General features: G+C 37.3%; 1 protein-coding gene and 1 pseudogene across 1 annotated transcript; one reads left to right on the top strand and one right to left on the bottom strand.

The window, feature by feature from the left end:
- Positions 1–9,462, top strand: LOC125209144 (pectinesterase-like; annotated as a pseudogene).
- A 228-nt stretch (positions 9,463–9,690) lies between these two features.
- On the bottom strand, positions 9,691–13,261 carry LOC125211102 (synaptotagmin-3-like). The gene is made up of 11 exons (XM_048110797.2): positions 12,619–13,261; positions 12,058–12,156; positions 11,917–11,967; positions 11,710–11,833; positions 11,513–11,631; positions 11,344–11,445; positions 11,192–11,266; positions 11,035–11,111; positions 10,341–10,962; positions 10,136–10,264; positions 9,691–10,050 (listed from the first exon to the last, which is right to left on the bottom strand). The coding sequence occupies exons 1-11, from the start codon at positions 12,727–12,729 to the stop codon at positions 9,922–9,924; spliced, it is 1,638 nt and encodes a 545-aa protein (XP_047966754.1). The 5' UTR covers positions 12,730–13,261; the 3' UTR covers positions 9,691–9,921.
- Between the last annotated feature and the right edge of the window lie 4,259 nt (positions 13,262–17,520).

The following is a 17,520-nucleotide window of genomic DNA, read 5'->3' as shown; positions in this document are numbered from 1 at the left end:
ATGGCCTCTCTTTCTCTTGTAATGTTAATGATCATAGCTATTATTAGCTATGCTGAAGCAGTTGATTTCTTTAACATCTTGGAGATGGGGGGAATTTCAAATGAAATTCAAGGTAAGAAGTTGATAGAATTAACTATCCAAAAAATTGCATTAATAATCCCTTATTTCAGTGACAAGGGGGAAGTGAGGAGTATGATTGATGCAGACAACAAACTTGGGCTATCCGCACTGAAATGTTGCCAAGAGCTTCTCCAACTGGCGATGGGCAACCTCAACAGATCCCTCACCTTGGACGAGGGAGGAGCGTTGTCCTCGACATGCGCTGCAAGCACCACTCTTCAGACGTGCGTGGACGGATTCGAGGATCAACCCCGGGTGATGTTCGAAGCCGTGTACAAAAAACTGGATTACATCATTGATCTCAACAAAGGCGCCACCAAAATGATGGCCAGTTTGAGAAGTGATGATGTTTTGAATTTCGAAGATGAATATCCAGGTTGGGTGTCTGATAGTGATAGGGATAGGTTTTTTCTGCAGGCGGATTCCAAGATGATCCGTGCCCATGTTCTGGTGGCCAAAGATGGATCCGGGAAGTATAAGACGGTATCGGATGCTGTGAAGGATGCGCCACGATTTAGCAAGAGGAGGTTTGTATTTTATGTGAAGAGTGGGGTTTATGTAGAAAAGGTGAAGATTGAATCAGATAGATAGAATGTGATGATGTTTGGGGATGGGATTGATAAAACCATAATCTCCTACAACTTGAGCTTTGTTGTTGGATTCAAGACTTATGACACCGCCACATTTAGTATGTAATAGTAATTCTTTTTCTTCAATTAACTGGATGTGAATTTCTTTTTAAACCATAACCCTAGTTTGATCCTAACCCTAACCCTAACCCTAAAATAATTTGTGATCAGCCGTGCAAGGAGAGGGATTCATAGCCCGAGACATGAGATTCGCCAACACGACCGGAGCAATCAACCAACAAGCGGTGGCCCTCGTCTCACACTCGGAGCGGTCTGTGTTCTACCGGTGCAGCTTCAACGGCTACCAAGACACCCTCTACGCGCACGTGAACCGCCAGTTCTACCGGGAGTGTCAAATATCGGGCACGATCGACTTCATCTTCGGGGACGCGGCCATGGTGATACAAAGGAGCAGCATCTTGGTGAGAAAGCCACTCCCGGGCCAACAAAACGCCATCACGGCCCAGGGCAAGATAGACAGGCTATGCCGCACCGGGATTGTGGTGCAGAGCAGCACCATCCGAGCATCACAAGACCTCAGAGGTGTCAGCACCTTCCTTGGGCGGCCATGGAAGCCATATGCAACCGATTACTTGATGAAACTTCACCAGTATTCACCTATTACTTCTCGCCCTCTTGGCGACTCCATCTCTTCCGGTAGGGTATTGTTTCTCCCCCTTTGCTGGATAATTCTTCGACTGCTTTACCTTTGCGGGTTGTCTTGCTACCAATCTTTCATGCGGTTGTATCTGGAATTCAGCTCTTTTCCAGCGGTATTCTCTCCACTAGTGGTTCTGTTTTGAAGACGAGTCATCCGGTTGGTCAATATCTCGCCCTCTCAGCCGGATAACTCGTCGGCTTTTCCTTCGGTCTGATAGCCTTCTCTCCCCTTAGGCCGGATAATTTATCAATTTATTTGTCTCCTTCTCTCAAGACATTCCGGCGATATCAAATCGGTCTTCTTTGGCCTTCACGGCCACCATAGATTTGGAGAGGAGTTGTTCGGTTGCATTCTTCCTCTCCCCCTCGGCTGGACAAACCGTGAACTTCTTATCTTGATAGCTGTTGTTTTCTCTTCGGCTACAGTCAGCGTTCTTCTCCGGGCATGGTTGATTGAGGTTGGCCACTGGCCTTTCATCTTCTCATCATATCGGCGGATGGCATGCGGCCTCTCTGGCCTTCTCTTTTGTCGGACCAGTTCCTGCTTGCTTTTCTTCTATGGACGACGCGCTCTTCTTTCTTGGTTGGAATCATCTGTGGCAGTTCTCTCCCCCTCAGTTGGACAATTCATCATTCTCTCCTCCTCGGCCGAACAATTCATCGAGACAAGTTTGCCAACCTCCTCGGCTTTAGTGGCTTTGCGACACTGCTCCATTAGTGACTATCTGGCTGGATAATTTGTGGACAACTATTCTTGGCGGCGACATCTCTAGCCACCTTAGCCTACTCGGCATTCTCAGCGTCTCTCACTGACGGACCCAGGTGGGGTCGAGTGGGGTCGACCGACCCCACCGTCGTCCGCCGTGAGCTGCCGGAAACTTCATTAAAGGACCTCCGAGATCCGGTACAACTCCACTTCGACCCCACGGAGTTCCGTCTTGATGCCAAGAGACAGATTTCCACCGCAATTCTTCATCCTCTGAGGAAATAAAAGAGATAGAGAATAACAATTGAAAGAATAGATGGGAGAGACTGAGAGGAAGAGGGAGAAGTCGCCTGGATGGAGTGGAAAGAACGATGGAGTGTGGAGAAGAATACATGTTGTAATTTTACTTTTGTACGAAATGGGCTAAATAATTGGGCCTACTCTAAAAAGTGATAGAGTTAAAAAAAATTATAGATTAATTAAGAGTAATTATAATTATAATGTTCATTTTATTAATTATAATTTCATTATATTTTTTTTTAAAAAAATTATTGATAAACATCAATAAGATTAATTTAAAAATATTTAAAGATAACTTCAAGAACAAATATTTAAGTTGGAAAATAAACTATTTAAAGTAAATATTTTTAAAAAAATAGTTATTTAAATACTATATTTATTATTATTTTCTATTGTATTCTCGACCCCACGAGTTTCAATTCCTGCGTCCGTCATTGGCGTCTCTGATCGTGAGGTTTCACCCACAGGCTCTTTCATCAAGGCGGACATCTCTTGGTCATTAGACTCCTTTTGGTTTCTCGGCATCTGCTCGATCGTTGCCTCTCCCTTCTCGGCAACTCATACTCTACAGAAATGGGCTGTTTTCTCTTCTATTTTCATCAATCTTCTAGGTGCCCTTAGCCAATTCCTCCGTCATTTGCTCTAAGGGTGTTTCTATTACGAGCTGTCCGGTTGGTCGGGTTCTGGCCCTCTCAGTCGGATAACTCTTCTTTTTCCATGGCCATCTTCACCCTACCATTGCAGTTCCGAAATCAGTGGAGGATGCTTCGTCTTTTCTGGTGGCTGCTTCTCCTTTTCTGGCAGTATTCTCTCCAGCCAGCTCTCAGAGCTTCCTTTTCTTCCGAATGACATCCTCCCTAACGGCTCCACAAATGCCGGAAAAGAGTTGTCTTAAATATGGTTGGTGTTTAGATCTCGGGGGTGGTTTTTGAATTTGTTTGCTGTTGGTTAGGTGGATTTGAGAAGGATTTAGGTGAAATTCTTGCTGCAGACAGGAATATCTTTGAAGGATATTTGGGATTAGGGGTGGGAATACGGATTTCGGGTATTGGGTTTATTCATACCCGACTCGATATCCGCCGGGTATTGGATACCCAATATCCAATTTTATGGGATTGGTTATGAGATTGGGTATTGAAATTTAAGATAAATCGGGTATTGGGTAACCCGAATAGGAATTGGATATTACCCAAATATCCAATTTATTATTTAAAGCATTTTTTAAATTAGGTTAGCCATTTTGGACTTCAAGAGCTGTGCTAATTTATTTACTAATTACAACTTACTAGGTTAACTTTCTCTAAATTTATATAAATAAGTCAATCTCTCTTAGTATAGGTCACGGCTTCTCCAAACACTCAAGTTTTACGTATTGCATAACCAACTCAAGTGGTTTTTATATTTTAGTTAATTATTTTGACTTTCGAATTATATTATTGGTTGCTTCTATAGTTTAATTAAATGCGTAACTTTTATTATTTTACTTACATATTGCATAACCAATCCCCATAAATATAATCATATACTTTAAAATAGAATGCAATACTAAAGATATTAGTCAATTTAAATATTTCTATATTTATGGAGTAATATATAAAATTTGAATTTTTTTATAAGATATTAACACATGTAAAGAGCCGGATATTTGGGTACCCGATATGTCGGATATGGATACCGGGGCGGGTATTGGAGTACCCGAAAATATATCGGGTCGAGTTTTTGGATAGACTCCTCCACGCTAACACATTTCTTGATCTCCAAGCTAATATATTTTCCTTTTTCTAAACCACAATTTAGCCAGAGATCATATTCTTCACCATTCACAACTTTCATCAAACCTTACGTATCGCCGAGAAAAGGCCTCGAACTGAATTTGTATCGCTGCAATCAAGCGTGCAATAATCAAGCGTGCAATGGCGTCATTTTGGATCGTCCCTGCGACATAACCAAACACTGGTTCGAAAAACACCGCCAGGGCTGTCCGATCGACAAATGTAGGATGAAGAAGGCTACGCAGTGGGATATCAAGAAGTGTTGTACAAAAAGGTCCGAGTTTTGTGGAAATTGCACCGCGCAACAGGAACGGTTCAATCTATGCATGTCTTTCGATCCCTGCTCGAGAGAGTTTAAAATCGACGAAAAGGACTTTAAGAAAGTCCTGAAGAAGCTCCAGGCTGATGACAAGAAAAACTACTACAATATGAAGGGCAAATACGGAACCCGGCGGGAGTGGATTCCTTTCCTGAAGAAATTCCTAGAGGAGGAGGGGAATCGAAAGAAGACCAAAAGGTACTCCGCCGCAATTCAGAAATATGAAAAAAGCAAGGAGGAGGAGGAGGAGAGAATGAGGAATCATCCAGCTGAGGGGGAGAGAACTGCCACAGCCGGATGATTCCAACCAAGAAAGAAGAGCGCGTCGTCCATAGAAGAAAAGCGAGCAGGAACTGGTCCGGCAAAAGAGAATGCCAGAGAGGCCGCATGCCATCCGCCGATATGGTGAGAAGATGAAAGGCCAGTGGCCAACCCCGATCAACCACGCCCGGTGTGACATCCTTAATCCGATATACTCCATTATTTAGCATAATTACGTCTTAATATATTCTTATTTGGATTGTAGATATATTTAGTGGGTGCCATATGATAAATAAATTTTTTATAATAGTAAATATTGTTATTATTGTGTTTAAATATCAAATAAATTCAAATAGCAATAAATTAAAATGTGCAACTATTTTTCCCTAGAATATGAAAGTTTTCATGCAAGACAAAAATACGTATATGGATTGATATGTGCAAGTTAGATATCCTAATTAATTTATATACTATTCGTGTATAGTATATAATATACTATGTAAATAATTAATTAGACTTTCATTGTGATGATCCTATACCAATAAGTTGACAAGTGTCGGCTCTTTATTAACATATAAACTATATGTTCATTTATCAGTGGACGAACTTTTCTTTTCTTTTTAAAATTAAGTATATAAATTAAGTCGGTTGATAATGTTTTACTCTATACATATATGTAGATAAAGGAGTAGAAAAAAAGGGAAGGAAAAGAGAATTACGGAGAAGAGAAAGGGAAGTTAGAGAAAATAAGAGTAGGCAGACACCAAAGAAAAGAAAAATGAAATACAAAGAATAATTGTTTGGCCACCACCTCCAGCTATACGAAAGGAGTAAGGATAGTAGAACGTGAGGAGATATCAAGTGCTCAACTAGTATATATCATAATCAGGTTTGTATAAATCACACTTTTAATTTTACATATTTTACGTGATTGATTGCTATGTGTTAAATTGAAGTGAATATATGAATTATATGATGTGAGCTTGAAATGGTTATGTGATATTGATGGTGTACTATGATGCATTTGGAATATGAATATGGAATGCTAACGACTAATGATGGTGTACTATGATGTGAATATGTGATTTGTGCAATTGATATGTTTATCTATAAGTATTGGAGTTAGTTGATGAAATATATGGATATGAAATTGGTGCAATGGATATGTTTGATGTATGGTATTCAAATCATTCGAATCATGGGATTAAAGAGGATATGTGATTGTCTAGCTCTGGATCTGATATACAATGGCAATGGACCTACGGGTCATATACAATGAAAAAAGACCTACGGGTCATATACAATGATAATAGACCTACGGGTCAGTACAAAGAGCAAAGAGAGACCTTCGTGGAAAGGTCAAATCAAAGAGGGACTTTCGTGAAAAGATCAAAATGCAAAGAGAGGCCTTCGTGGAAAGGTCAAATCAAAGAGGGACCTTCGTGGAAAGGTCAAATAATTAAAAGGGACCTGCAGGTCGTATACAATGGAAATCCCGGGCAGATACCAGGCTTGATTAGTCACATGATATTAAAAAAGGATCATAAAGGCATATGCATATGGATGTGAAATTGTTTATGATGTTTATTGTTTCTAGTTATATAGATGTATTATAGTTAAACAATATGCTTGATATGTTTATTTCTGTGACGTTACACTGAGTTGTGGCTCATATAAACCACTAATATTTTTCAGGCAAAGATATCGCTGATGTTTTGGTTGATATGAGTTTTAGAAACTCCACGTGTTATCAGGGTTGGCGGCTGACGCATTATAAAAACCTTCTTTTCCTCGTCATTTTGCATGTAGACCAATGTATAATATACAAAGTGGTGAGACAGTCTCAATACAGTTTAAAATATTTTGAAATATGTAATAGAAATGTTAATTTCTGAATTTATCTTATATGGGTGTTTTACGAATTTTACAGGTAGGTTGTTTGCTTAAAAATTTCATATTTATATAATTATATGAATATACGACAAAAGAGTTTGTCGGGGTGTGACAGTTTAGGATATTTTGAAATATGTAATAGAAATGTTAATTTCTGAATTTATCTTATATGGGTGTTTTACGAATTTTACAGGTAGGTTGTTTGCTTAAAAATTTCATATTTATATAATTATATACTTATACGACAAAAGAGTTTTTCGGGGTGTGACACCTGGAGAAGAACGCTGACTATAGCCGAAGAGAAAACAACAGCTGTCAAGATAAGAAGTTCACGGTTTGTCCAGCCGAGGGGGAGAGGAAGAATGCAACCGAACAACTCCTCTCCAAATCTATGGTGGTCTTGAAGGCCAAAGAAGACCGATTTGATATCGCCGAAATGTCTTGAGAGAAGGAGACAAATAAATTGATGAATTATTCGGCCTAAGGGGAGAGAAGGCTATTAGACCGAAGGAAAAGACGACGAGTTATCCGGCTGAGAGGGCGAGATATTGACCAACCGGATGACTCGTCTTCAAAATAGAACCACTAGTGGAGAGAATACCGCTGGAAAAGAGCTGAATCCCAGATACAACCGCATGAAAGATTGGTAGTAAGACAACCCGGAAAGGTAAAGCAGTCGAAGAATTATCCAGCAGAGGGGGAGAAACAATACCCTGCCGGAAGAGATGGAGTCGCCAAGAGGGCGAGAAGTAATAGGTGAATACTGGTGAAGTTTCATCAAGTAATCGGTATTGAAGTCAGAAGGTCCTCGAAAATGAGTGATGATCATCCACTGAGCGGAGAGAGAGAGAACCGCCATACTGTTGGAGGAAGTTTGGCGCCCGAAGTGGTCACCGAGAAGTAAATTTGAGCCTAGTGGTTATTAGGCTCAAGAAATAAAAGAAATGAAAATAATGATCTTATAGTTTGAGTTTGGAATGGACCGAGAATGGTCTAAGTTGGATCCTAGATACGAGCAAAAACTATCTAGATTAGCTCCTCGACATGAGTCAAAACTGTCTGATGGCTCCTAGATACGAGCAAAAACTGTCTACATTAGCTCCTGGACAAGAGTCAAAACTGTCTGAATTGGCTCCTAGATACGAGCAAAAACTGTCTAGATTAGCTCCACGACAAGAGTCAAAACTATCCAAGATGGCTCTTGGATATGAGTTAAAACTATTTAAGATGACTCCTAGATACGAGCTAAAACTGTCTAGGTGGCTCCCAGGTATATGAGCAAATACTGTCTAAGTTGGCTCTTGACACGAGCAAAAACTGCCATAAAAAAATTGAAGAGCTCCTTGATAAGAGCCTAAACTTTCAATGAAGAAAAATGAAGCAGATCCTCAAATTTGAAAATTGAAGATCGTGCAAGTTAAGTATCGAAAGATTTGATACTCAACTTGAGGGGGAGTGTTGGAATGAAGAAATCAATTAAGAGAAAATTAAGGAACCAAGACAGTCAACTCAAGAAGCTTTGAAGGTGTTCTTTGCAAATTGAGTATCGGAGATCCCACTACTGAATTTGAGGGGGAGTGTTAGAAAAAGGAAAATATATTAGCTTGGAGATCAAGAAATGTGTTAGCTTGGAGGAGAAGAAACATATTATCTTAGAGGCTAAGAAATACATTAGCTTGGTACCCAAGAATACTTGGAGCACAAGTTTTGTAATACCCTATATAAGGGTGTCATATTATTGAAGAAACCAACCAAGCCATCTATCAAAATGTAGTCTTCAAAGTTCTTCGATGTTCTTTAATTTTAGTTTTTACATTTCCGCATTTCAATTCTATTATTCAACAAGCACCTTCCTAGGGCGGCCGTGGAAGCCCTATGCAACCGTCGCCTTCATGCAGAATAATATGTCTCGGTTGATCGATCCGAGGGGATGGTTTCCCTGGAAACCCTCTGAATCTACACGGTCTGACACGATTTTCCTAGCAGAGTATTCAAACAAAGGGGCTGGCGCGCGGACTGGGGATCGGGTGAAATGGAAAGGAGTAAGGACTAATCTTAGCTATGCCGAGGCGACTGGCTTCATGGTCGCCTCTTTTATACTCCCTCCGTCTCACTTTAGGAGTCCCGGTTTACTAATTTTGGGTGTCCCACTTTAGGAGTCCCGGTTAGAATATTCCATAATTCGTAATAGGCCCCACATTCCACTCACATTTTTTCACTCACATTATATTATAAAACTAATATATAAAAGTAGGACCCACATTCCACTATTTTTTTTCACCAACTTTCTTATATATTTCTTAAAATCCGTGCCGAATTCAACCGGAACTCCTAAAGTTGGACGGAGGGAATACTACAAAGGAACAATTGGCTGCTGCCAACACAAGTCCCCTATGATTTGGGTCTTTGATTCACTTCACTTCTATTTATGCATCTCATCTTCAATTAATTGTCGAATAAATAAATTCTCATTCCTTTACTATCTTTCTTAGCTTCAATTTTTATTATTTGTATTTTTCATTCAATTTTTACTATTAGAATTTGTCGTTCCTTAGTAAGGGACCTAACTTCTTTAATTAATCATCAAGTTAGTAAACATAATTATAATTAGTTAGATAATATTAGTATATTGTAAGAACTGATTATTCCGAAGCATTTACCATAGCCTGAGTGTGTTCTAGCAAAAAGATGTACTAAAAATATTGAGTCGTTTTGGATTTACATTTTCTATTGATAATTGGGTTTCATTCTCCAATCTACAATATGGGCTTGTTTATTGTGCTCGATAAAAGGCCATGGCCCAATTTGGAATGTTTTAATGAGCTTGAAGAGTTTGGCTTACCATTTATGCCCCTGCCTAATTCGAGTGGCAACTGCTTTTATATTCCACACAATTACATTTATGCCCCCGTTTATTTTATTGTTCATATAGATTGATAGCGTTATTAAGTAATTCTATAAAACCAAATCTCACAAAATTAAATATCATTAGTTCATTACAGTCAATATCAAATGATACTGGTCAAGAAAGAAACAAAAAAATACTACCACTACTATAAAATTGTTGGTTGGCAGCTCCACAATCAACATAATAGTATTCACAAGTACAGTATTTACAGTATGGTTTTAAATTTTATTTTGACATTTCAATTTATATGTTGACAAAAGAATTGTTTTGGCGGCAAGCTTTTGAACCACAAGATTCAAATAACTACTTTAACCTCCAAGATCTTTCTACATACACATCTCATCAACCTTTGGTCATATGGTTTTCCACCTCAACTCAATGTGTATCACTCCGTTCTTCGAGTCGATCAAATGATACCGCTGGTTGATACGCCCGTTGTGCACTACATCCGCAAGGTTGATGTCGACGTGCCCTAAAGATTCCTATATCACGGACAATGTAGATGAGCCGAGCTACCTAAGGTCAAGAATCAGAATACTAGAAAGGGACGGTGGACTAATGCGATACCTTAGAGTAGAAGCTGAAGCTCGTCCTTTTGCTCATAACCTTCACGTGAATCTTGTCTTGCAACGGAGGCTCTTCCAGCAAGAACTGGAACTCCTCGTTCCACATAGGATTCCTCGTCTTCCTCAACATCTACAACGCACCATTTTCTCTATTTGATCATGCAAAACGACATAAAGAAACAGAGAAAAGCAGAGATGAAGACTACCTTTGATTTCTTTGTCTCGCCTCTAAAGATGATCAGCACGTATGGATTGTTGTGGCGTGATCCTTCCACGTCATGTGCACCTTGCACGGTGACTAGAAGTAGGCCAGGAGCGCCCGTCGTGCTTGTGTTGCTCATAGCCCTATCCATCACACTGTCTTTCCTACTGTAGCCATTGAGAGCCCCACTGAAACTGTCGTTGTCTTCTCTAAAAGGAGCGTATGTGAGCTCGAGAAACAGCTGTCCTCTCTGCTTCTTGTTAGCGTCAGAGATGCTCGTGTCCTTCATCAAGTCAAGGGTGACCTCCTTCACCTCGTTTGCCACCAGCGTTTTCAGAGGGAAAACTTGACTCCCCAGCCTATCATGTGAGCCTACCTTATCCCAATCATAGACATTTATGTGAAGCATCTGAGACTGAGGATCCTTGACTGAGAGCTTGAATTCTTCGTTCCACTCGGGATTCAAGGTCTTTTTCTTGACTGTGGTCTTCTTGGACGGGTGCTTCTCTCCGCTGAGGTTCAGCTTGACATATGGATCGGATAAGCCGAGTAGATCCTTCTTCAGAAGCTTCGTTGCACGTATAACTCTCACGTGCAGGATCCCAACGGGCTTCTTCACAGCCACCCTAGAACAGAGATGGAAAAGTTAGGATTATGGAAACATTATATACTCAAAGTCAAGAAAACGAGTGACTTACGTTGAAGCATCAAGCATCGGTATCTCAAGCGATTTTGGCCAAAGGTAAAGACTAGCAACTTCTTTTTTAATCCTTTCCTGTTAAGATTGAATTATGACACACAAGTTTATCATTCGGTTTAAAAAGTTGAAGAAGAACTGTAGAGATTGTTCGTCACCTGAACATATCGATAAAGGCCAGGAATGGACATCACGTCGCCTCCCAAGACCTTCACCCCGAAGTCTATATGCGGCTGTAAGCAGGAAAACAATCTCTCAATTGACAAAAAAAGGAATATGTATATAGTTAAACTTTGTATTAGCAACATACCTTCTCCAAAAGAGACACCACTATGTTTGCAAAACATGGAATCGTAGGCACGAGAGGTTTCAAGGTCACTCGAGGCATAGCAAATACTTGCAAATCGACTAACTGCACCATCGAAAAATGAACTCAATGAATGTAGTTTTTCATTTGAGGAGATTCAACTGACTTATACCTGGATTGTCACTTTAACGGATGAAATAGTTACTGCAACCATTATATTCGGATTGCCTGCCCATCTGACAGCTGGCTCCATGACTAGTTCCCTCTCGTTCGTCTCAGAGACTTTAAGCCCTGCCAAAGAACATCAAGACGTTCTGTTGAATGCTCTGGAAAAAACGTCTACATTTTAAAGTCGGACATCTAATTCACCATGAACTGTTGGTGGAAGATTGCCAAGGCTTAGATTCTTGAACTCGATGGCTTCTATCTTATATTGCCCAACATACTCTGCAAAAATCGGTTCTGCTGTGCTTTTAATTGAGTTGCAGATTGCCTGCACGACGTTTACCAGATAAAAAACCGTTTTCTTGATGCATTGTGGACATACAAAGTTTAAAAAGCTAGTACAAAAGATACCTTCTCCATGAAAGGCCACATACATGATATAAATTTGTTCAACCAATCTACCTGCATTTTTCAACAGCATTTGCTATAATTAGATATCTTTATTTGTGATAGTACTTCAACCAGACGAAGCAGGCAAGATACATATATTACCCGGTCGTAGTCAGGACTCTTCACCCACAGGGGAATCTCGGGCATAAGGTCTTCCAATGCAACGGGGTCGAGCTCACAGAGTGGCTGACTCTCCATATCCTAGTGTCGATTCAAAACTAATCGTAAACAGTTTTTTAAACAATTGATACATAACCAAGATTACTCCACTGTGAACTAGTAATTTTATATATGCACACAACTAGTCAGTTTTTAAAACTTTCACCAGGAACACTTCCTAAGATGATGAATTGATGATGATACTAATAATAGGACTACCAAATAATTCGATAAACTGGTTCAATTTGAATATTGCATTTATTTAACAATAAGATGCCAAAAACCAAGAATCCATCATCGATCAACCAAGTGATTGAACACACACACCAACTAAGCATACTTTTGAATATATGAAAACAGAGATCAGGAAGCAGAAAGGCATACATTTCTCAACATTCCCATATTTCCCCCTCATCACATAATCTCAATGCAACAGTACAAACACACACACACACACACACACAAACAGAAGTGAACAACAGTTGGAGAAGTGATAGGGATTACCTGAACATCTTCTGATTCAGAGTAAACAAACAAATAAAAGCCAATAAAGAGACCAATCGGCAGCCCAATTCCAAAACCAATCATTCCCAACAAACTGCTCAACAATCCCATCTCCCCTTTCTTGCAAAAAAATAAAAAAAAAAAAACAATCTTTTTCCTATTTTTACGCAAATGGCAGCGCTCAAGGGAGATAGAGACGAGGACAAACAAGCCCAGAAAAGTAAAGGAGGAATAAGAACAAATTACAGGTGGGACTTGGAACAGCGAAAAACAAGAAAAGATTTTTATTTTATTGGAGGAACTGTAGTCGATCACGATAGAATCTAAAAAGGGAGTGTTTTCAAGAACGAGTTTTGAAAGTTTCGAAACTAACTTGCTGCAAACCGCCTTCCCTTCACGCTACACGTCAAGATTTTTCAAAATTGCGAATAATCAAAACAAGAAACCATTAACATCGTACACTCCGAAGTAGATTTTTAACTTTTGATGAATTCTAACAAATCCTCCTAGGTTGGATGACGATGTCGCACCACCAAGAACCAACTGAATACAAAGCGGTTTGTTGCACCACAATTCTTTTTTTCTATTGATCAAATTTTGTTTTTAATGATTTGTGCTTTTGGGAGATTTGTAGGATATTCGTTACGAAAAATTATGTTGTGTATAATTTCATTTAGAATGCAAAAAATAAAAATAAAAACAAAAATAAAAATGAGTGGTTCTTGTGAATATGGTTAGGTTATTAGGCCTTTTCTTCTCAAACTTTATTCATTATATATCCGAGTTTAGGGAGAAAAAGAAAAGAAAAATGGTGTAAGGATGTTGAACTTTTTATGTATGGAGTAATTGTTTTGACTATGACGAATTACAAAAACGAAAATAAAACTAATATGAAGATAATTCAAGGTTTATTATAGTAGTAGTTTATTAATAATCTTTCATCACATATTTTGTACTGTATCTTATAGTTTACTAAATATAATATAAACACAATCCTAACATGTTTCCAAACACAATATTTTCATATAATAAGAAATCATATTCCAAGAATCAGAAATTAGGGAAATCATAATCCAAAGAATCATAATCCTAGGAATTATTTTCCTAAATAACTTTACTTTCCTACCAAACAAACAGGACTGCACCTATGTATAATTATAATCTATTATGAATAGAGAGGTTTAGGATTTAATTTTTACCATCCCTATTTCATCAACTCAAATAGAAATATAATGATAGATTACACATGTTGTAATCCATTATTCATGCCTACATGGTTAGTTGACTTTAAGATAAAACCCTTATTTTGATTTTGATTTAATTATGAATTATAATTTTTGTGAAATAAAAGTCAAGAATATTTGTTTGAACTTGAATTAATGGAATGGGTGATAGTTCTAGGCTTTTCTAGCCTCTAAGGCTCCATAATTCAACGGGCAATTATAGTTATGTCATGGCTTACATAACAATTAAGAAGTTTTTGTGTAAGAATTTCATAATTTTCAATACGATATAGTTATTCATTTATGCCTTTAATTTTATATTATTTGTATTCTCCTATTTTCCCGTTTAACAAAAACCTAAATGTTATTATGCATTTATGTTATGGTTATCCAAGATATAATTTGATTATTTAATCAGTTGGCCATATAAATAGTTATTTTTTATATATTAAAAAAAATTGAATCAATTTTAAGTACCGAGACATAGGCCCATAAGCCAATATTTCAAACTCAATTCCTAAAACTACGTCGTAATATCTCCAACTTAATAATTCCAGCAGCCCAATAAATTCAAATCCAATTAAAAGAGCGACACCTTTAATTTAGGTTCTGTATATTATCACTTAGATCCCACATCGAAATTTTGCGCAACTTCATAAATAAAAACATGCATTATTATAGTTAATGCCTACAAGTACATTAGATAATTTGGCAATTAATTAATTTTCCAAGCAAATATTTTATTATTGAAAATTTTAGTTTAAAGCCCTTGTAATTTCATTATTTTAGTGTTTTGTTATTTAGAATAACAGAATTTCGTCTATCCCTCGTATGTGAAATGCATTCTTAAATAATTGTACTAGTATATAATTATGGACATAAGGCCCTAACTTTCTTTAATCCGTTTCATATATTATGTTAGCTATAATTAATTGTGATTAAATACCCAATAATGTAATTACTAATTAGTAAATTACTCAATTTAGAAAAGTGCTCCAAAAAATTAGTTTCTACATACATATATAAAACATGGGCCTCACTCCATTGGGCTCTCACCAAATATTATTTGGGTCACATCCACTCTATGATACAGGCCTTTGCGTTTTACTTGGGACAATTGTATTCTCTAATCTCTATTAGTATAGCTTCAGTTTTTTTTATTTGTAATTTTGTAGTATAACTATAATCATCGAGCTAATGAGATATTGATTCTGAAACATGCTGAGCTTGTCTCATGTAAGATTATTCAAAATTGTGATACTCTCTAACCACAATGAATTGTCATGTTTTTCTATTTTTGATCATCCACAAAAATTAGTCACATTCTATACTTGGTAAGTTCATGTATCTAATGAAGTGAATCACAATTTCTATTAACAATATTTCGAACAATTTGCTCTCATGTAGTCCACTATATATAATGAGTAATGACTATTGGAGTGGTGGACGAAAGTAGTATGATTTCATATCGGGACCATTTTAGATTCATGCATTATATATGCAAACCGTGTTCACTAAAAGAATAGTTAGGTCATAAATGATAAAATGAATCCGTACATGCAAGAGTATTTGGTCATGTTTAGATATGATCAAAGTGGTGTGTGATGATTTGGATTGGTTTTGATTAGACAAAGCAACTTCATAGCCAGGGGACATGCCCAGGTGAAGATCAGTTAGAGATCATATGGCATGGGCCATTTTGTTTGACCCTATTTTAATTATAATTTCACACCATATAATTTGTCGTATATTTGATAGAATTAAAATATCATGGACACAGCCAATAAGCATAAAACATGATCACACATCTTGATTTCATAGCTACCAACCCCATTTCATTACCGCTCATGACCAAACATACCCAAAAACTATATATTTTCTATATTTTTTAAAAATTCTCCTCCTCAATTTGGATTAATACAATAATGTTATAAAGGTCAATTTTAATATATATGTCCACATGACCACATATATGGCGAAGTGATGTGCATGCTCCATACATCATTTGTAAGAGCATATGATTTCTGCTATTAATTTTTTCATTTTTAAGGGCATATAATTTCTAGGATTTTTTTTCATTTTTAAAATTCTTCTTTTATCATAATCAAATCATCAAAACAATAAAAACTTGGCCACATTAATTTTGGTATGTACGTATCAAATAATCTCGATGCTCATGGCATTTCACTTCTTTCTCTATCATGATGAAATCTAAACGTGTTGGTAACGTCGAATTAGCCTTTGCATATATGTACATGGTGAACACCATCACGTGTAGCATCCCTATTCAACTTGTGGATTTGATTGTAGCGTGACTAGACTAAGTTAGCTTTAGACAACTGACTAATTTTTTTAAAATATTGTAGGGGCCTTTTTCGGGTGAAATTTCGTTTTCTAACAGAGTTAGGGTGCGCTTGGTTTCCATGTTGGGTTACGCATGGATTAGTGCAAACATAGGTTAATGGAAATAAATTGCATGTTATTTTTCATCTATACCCTCATGGTGAACAAAAAACCCAACTATACTTAAATTTCCATCACACTTTTGATAAAAGTGAAAAGGGAAAATAGAATACACTATCAACAGTGGCGTTTCATATTTTTCATAAGATCTTCGCCACTAACTTCGTTCACAAAAAATAATTTTGGTACGTAGTGGATGATATGATCGAGTTTTAGTCCAAAATTGAAAAACATAACTTTTTTCCATGGACTAATGTAGTAATATTGCATACAATACATTGAAAACTTAACTTTATGACCATTCCTAATAAATGGAGGTAAACTTTTACGGAGTATTATTTCTTTTGTTATTAGGCGTAATTATAAATTAAAAGCAGCAAGTAAAAATCCAGCAGGAGAAAATGCAAATATATAACAGGGAGTACTAATTAACTAGCTCTTGAATAATATAATTTGCAAATAACCATAATATATATAGCCGATTGTAGGTGTACACTGTAGGTAAAAAACACTACAAATTGTGAGTGAAAAAAGAAAAGAAGGGGGTGGCTAAGTAAGTATAATTAATGATCAAGAATCATTGCAATCTTGCCAGCAAATGAGCATGACGACGCAGCGGCGGAGGATGTAAAATCTGGCCCTCTGTTGCTCCACCAGACGCCCGCATCGCCGCCACAACGACTTCATCGGCTCTCCCTCGCACAATCTGCGCTTTTCCTCTTCTTCTTCTTTTTCTTTCATGGTATTATGATTTATGCAGACGTGTGTGCATATGCACAGCTAAATTTATAGCTTATGATTAATGAATATGGATCACAATTAAGTCCGGGTATACTAGCTAGGACTATTATTTAATGAGACTTTGTTGTCTTTTTCACTCATACAAGTACAACTATATATTTTCTTCTTTTATTGTTATATGTTAAATACTAGTAATATGCATTTATACACTAGTACTAGACTACTAGTACTATACTTTGTTGGTATGCGTCATATTTGACAACGAATATGAGGTCACAAACCTTTGTTGTTATAATTTCTCGTCTACTAAGCGTCTCACATTATCGTTTTGGAATATTCACAATTTAAAACTATCTTATTTTTTTCATTATTATTTTTCTATAAATTTCTCATTTCCCTAAATTATTTCTCGCATTTTACTATTTTAGCATAAAACTAAGTAGGACGATCACATTCCAATAACTTTTTCATTCAT

The sequence above is a fragment of the Salvia hispanica genome, chromosome 3 (genome assembly GCF_029641045.1).
Source record: "Salvia hispanica isolate PSC_SH4W2 chromosome 3, Shi_PSC_v1, whole genome shotgun sequence".
In the NCBI taxonomy this organism is placed as follows: domain Eukaryota; kingdom Viridiplantae; phylum Streptophyta; class Magnoliopsida; order Lamiales; family Lamiaceae; genus Salvia; species Salvia hispanica.
This window is presented reverse-complemented; position numbering and strand designations above follow the sequence as displayed.

Bases quoted from the DNA above. Each gene is read 5' to 3' on its own strand.
- LOC125211102 (XM_048110797.2), bottom strand. From the start codon at position 12,729: ATGGGATTGTTGAGCAGTTTGTTGGGAATGATTGGTTTTGGAATTGGG. The intron at 12,157-12,618 runs GTAATCCCTATC...AATCGACACTAG, and splicing joins CTGAATCAGAAGATGTTCAG to GATATGGAGAGTCAGCCACT. The intron at 10,051-10,135 runs GTATCGCATTAG...TCCGTGATATAG, and splicing joins GCTTCAGCTTCTACTCTAAG to GAATCTTTAGGGCACGTCGA.